Here is a 4,627-nt window from a genome sequence, read left to right as displayed (position 1 = left end):
CTGCCATTTGCAGCACTCTAGCCCTTTCCTTTGGTGTTTTAGAGCCATTTTAGTGCCTGAAAGTTCGGGTCCCCATTGACTTCAATGGGGTTCGGTGTCCGGGAAAGGTTCGGCAAAAGTCCGGGACACGGACCCAGACTTTTTTTTAAAGTTCGGCCGAACCCGCCGAACACGGACATCCAGGTGTCCGCTCAACTCTAGAGCTGAGGGCGCAGCCCTGAAGTCTTGGGAGGAGAGACTGTCCAAGATGAGACAAAAGTTTGGACTATGGAGCCTCAGAGAACTCACCATCGAAGGGAAAACACTGGTACTCCGCAGCAAGATTCTCCCTGTGTTGCAGTACCTCGCCCAGGCCTGGCCCCCCCGGGTCAAAACCTGTAAGGCCATCACCAGGGCGGTGTTCCACTTCATCTGGGGCTCCAAGATGGACAGAGTGAAGCGGGCAGTCATGTTTAAGGAACCCCTCAAGGGCGGTAAGGGCGTGCCCGACATCGCAACACTACTGGGGGTGTTCTTTGCCTGCAACTGCATCCGCAGAACTTTGATTGACAGAACTTCGGACTCTGGAGGCAACTCCATGTCCCGTTTTTTCCTCCTGCCTCTCTGGAGGTCCCTTGGATGGGACAAATGGGACAGCTCCATCCCCTACAACTGGGACACTCCTTGGTACTACCTGGACACTTTCAAGTTCATCAGGGAGCTGGGGCTGCATGGAGTTAAGCCCGACTTGTGGAAGCCAAAAACTATCTACAAGTTGATCAGAGCATCGGACATTGCTGAGACTGTTCCAGGCCTCCCTTCAGCCACTTGCAAAGTGGTCTGGAGAAATGTTTCTTCAAAAAGACTCACCAACAGGCATAAAGATCTGGCGTGGATGGCTGTCCAGGGGGGTCTGCCACTCAGGACATTTATGCATGCCAGAAACTTGTGCAGATACAGGCACTGCCCCTTTTGTATCATCCACGAGGAAACGTCTTTTCACGTTTTCTGGGAGTGCTCATTTGCACAGAGCCTGTTGAGGGCCTTGGAACCTGAACTTAGAGACTTTGTTCCACAGACCGCCATCACACATTTCGCTGTGCTGAATGGACTTTTTCATGGTACTTTTTCCCAAGAGGACATTGACAACGCCTGGCGGGTGTTGTGTTGCTTTAAGGACTCTTTATGGTGCGCCAGAAAGCGCCTTATCCACCAGAGGGAGAGGATGTCCATTGAGGACTGTCGCAGACTGGTTCACAGTCTGCTCAGAGACTATAACCTGATGGATCTCATGGAGGAAGAGGAGGTCTGAAGATTTCCCCTTCCCCCACTCTCCCTTGTGTGTCTTTGTCCATTCAATAAAGCTTCGGGCCTGTGATTTCATTCCCCTCCCCTTACCCCTCTCTCCCACCCCCCCATCACACCTGTTGCTTTTTTGAAATGTTATAGTATTGATCAGGGCTTTTTTTCTCAGAGAAAAGGTGCAGGAACTTCCCTTTCTAAGTTACTTTGTGTCTCCGCCCCCTACCCATCTTCGAGCACTAACCCTTGGTTCCACCTCTGAGCACCGACACTTGGATCCACCCCCTACCCAGCTTCCAGTACAGCCCCTTTTAGAGAATATAGAGCCAAGTATAATTTTGAAGTGGAATGTATGGAATTTGGTTATGATAACAAGAAAAGCAATAAAATTGATCCCCCACAGCCAACAGCAATATACCCCCCAGCAGCCATCATCAATAGACTCTTTAGCAGCCAGCAACAGTGGACCCCCTCCCCAAACAGCAGATCCCTTCCAGCAACAATTAACCCACAGTATCAAAAGATCCTCCACCAGCAACAATAGATTGCCATCCAAAAATAGATCCCCTCCAGCATCAATAGATCCAGCATCAGTAAACCCTCCAGCACCCCTTGCCATGACATACATTCAGTACTAGAGGTGCCGGAACTGCGTTCCCCGGCGTTTTCCCGCTGAAAAAAAGCCCTGGTATTGATACAGTTTGAGTAATACAACGTATAGACAGTGTTTTTAGTTTCATGCTTCAGGGGTATTGCGGCGTCATGCATGATGTGATGGCACGGGTTATCCTTACTCCGCACAACACATCAGGCATCATACCGCAGAATGAATGTATGTGATTGAATGTATTTATTAGTACGACCGGAAATGTATTGTAATGTAGTGTATTTATGCGCTGCGTCGCAGTACAGGGGAGAATGTACCCCGACAAAGTATTGTTTTTTGTATATCTTTTATGCAAATAAAGATTACATTTTCAACCAAAAAATCTGTTCTTATCTAACCAAATTGATCCTGCAGGTATGTCAGCAATCAACGCCCCCTTGGCGCTGGAGGAACTGCACTCAGATCCTTTAGGCAGGGCAGGACCCCGGGCTGCGACGGTCTCCCAGCGGAGCTCTATGTAGCGCTGTGGGATCTCGTTGGCCCGGACCTGCTCGAGCTGTACGAGGAGATGGTGGTGGAGGGCACAATGCCTCCGTCGCTGAGGGAGGGGATGATCACGATTTTGTATAAGCGTAAGGGGGAGAGAGGGGAATCTGAAAAATTGGCGTCCCATCTCTCTCTTGAACGTGGACTACAAAATCCTCGCCAAGGTTCTGGCCAACAGGCTGAAATCTGTCATCAGACAGATCATCCACCCGGATCAGACTTGTGGCATTCCTGGACGCAGGATTGCGGACAGCCTTGCGCTTGTCCGGGACACGGTCCAGTACATTCGAGGCCGCCGTGTGCACGCGGCCCTGGTCAGTCTTGACCAGGAAAAGGCATTTGACCGTGTCTCCCATGAGTTTATGTGCAGAGCTCTGCGCAGGTTTGGTCTTGGGGACATGTTTTGTTCGTATGTGAATGTGATGTACAATGACATTTGTAGTACGGTGTTGGTGAATGGCTGGAAAACTGACCCTTTCCCTGTTCTCTCTGGGGTCAGACAAGGCTGCCCTCTCTCACCTCTGCTTTTTGTTTGCTGTATAGAGCTCTTTGCCGAATGCATCCGACAGAACCCAGAGATCAGAGGGATCACCGCACCGGGACCGGACAGAAGGGTTGTCAAGTGCTCACTCTAAATGGACGACGTAACGGTGATCTGTGCTGACCAGCGCTCCATCGACTCGCTCGTCCAGACCTGTGAGGACTTCGGCAAAGCTTCAGGGGCAAAAGTCAACTGCGGGAAGTCAGAGATCATGCTCTTCGGAAAGTGGTTCCTGCCTTCTTCTGCATCAATCCCTTTCAGCATCAAGACGGACTTCATCAAAATTCTTGGAGTTTGGTTTGGAGCTGAGGGCGCAGCCCTGAAGTCTTGGGAGGAGAGACTGTCCAAGATGAGACAAAAGTTTGGACTATGGAGCCTCAGAGAACTCACCATCGAAGGGAAAACACTGGTACTCCGCAGCGAGATTCTCCCTGTGTTGCAGTACCTCGCCCAGGCCTGGCCCCCCCGGGTCAACACCTGCAAGGCCATCACCAGGGCGGTGTTCCACTTCATCTGGGGCTCCAAGATGGACAGAGTGAAGCGAGCAGTCATGTTCAAGGAACCCCTCAAGGGCGGTAAGGGCGTGCCCGACATCGCAACGTTACTGGGGGTGTTCTTTGCCTGCAACTGCATCCGCAGAACTTTGATTGACAGAACTTCGGACTCTGGAGGCAACTCCATGTCCCGTTTCTTCCTCCTGCCTCTCTGGAGGTCCCTTGGATGGGACAAATGGGACAGCTCCATCCCCTACAACTGGGACACTCCTTGGTACTACTTGGACACTTTCAAGTTCATCAGGGAGCTGGGGCTGCATGGAGTTAAGCCCGACTTGTGGAAGCCAAAAACTATCTACAAGTTGATCAGAGCATCGGACATTGCTGAGACTGTTCCAGGCCTCCCTTCAGCCACTTGCAAAGTGGTCTGGAGAAATGTTTCTTCAAAAAGACTCACCAACAGGCATAAAGATCTGGCGTGGATGGCTGTCCAGGGGGGTCTGCCACTCAGGACATTTATGCATGCCAGAAACTTGTGCAGATACAGGCACTGCCCCTTTTGTATCATCCACGAGGAAACGTCTTTTCACGTTTTCTGGGAGTGCTCATTTGCACAGAGCCTGTTGAGGGCCTTGGAACCTGAACTTAGAGACTTTGTTCCACAGACCGCCATCACACATTTCGCTGTGCTGAATGGACTTTTTCATGGTACTTTTTCCCAAGAGGACATTGACAACGCCTGGCGGGTGTTGTGTTGCTTTAAGGACACTTTATGGTGCGCCAGAAAGCGCCTTATCCACCAGAGGGAGAGGATGTCCATTGAGGACTGTCGCAGACTGGTCCACAGTCTGCTCAGAGACTATAACCTGATGGATCTCATGGAGGAAGAGGAGGTCTGAAGATTTCCCCTTCCCCCACTCTCCCTTGTGTGTCTTTGTCCATTCAATAAAGCTTCGGGCCTGTGATTTCATTCCCCTCCCCTTACCCCACTCTCCCACTCCCCCATCACACCTGTTGCTTTTTTGAAATGTTATATTATTTGATATCGTTTAAGGAATGCAACGTTTAGACAATGTTTTTAGTTTCATGCTTTAGGGGTATTGCATTGCAGGTATCATGCATGATGTGATGGCACGGGGTATCCTTACTCCGCACAAC

The 4,627-nt window shown here is 50.6% G+C and overlaps 1 protein-coding gene across 1 annotated transcript; it reads left to right on the top strand.

Annotated features, from left to right (window-relative positions):
- Positions 1-3,186: 3,186 nt before the first annotated feature.
- On the top strand, positions 3,187-4,368 carry LOC309550662 (uncharacterized protein; the record flags this gene model as incomplete). The annotated part of the gene is made up of 1 exon (XM_082250996.1): positions 3,187-4,368. The coding sequence occupies one exon, from the start codon at positions 3,187-3,189 to the stop codon at positions 4,366-4,368; it is 1,182 nt and encodes a 393-aa protein (XP_082107122.1).
- Positions 4,369-4,627: the final 259 nt, after the last annotated feature.

Source organism: Pelophylax lessonae, assembly GCF_965119305.1.
Source record: "Pelophylax lessonae genome assembly, chromosome: 3".
NCBI classification, from domain to species: Eukaryota; Metazoa; Chordata; class Amphibia; order Anura; family Ranidae; genus Pelophylax; species Pelophylax lessonae.
This window is presented reverse-complemented; position numbering and strand designations above follow the sequence as displayed.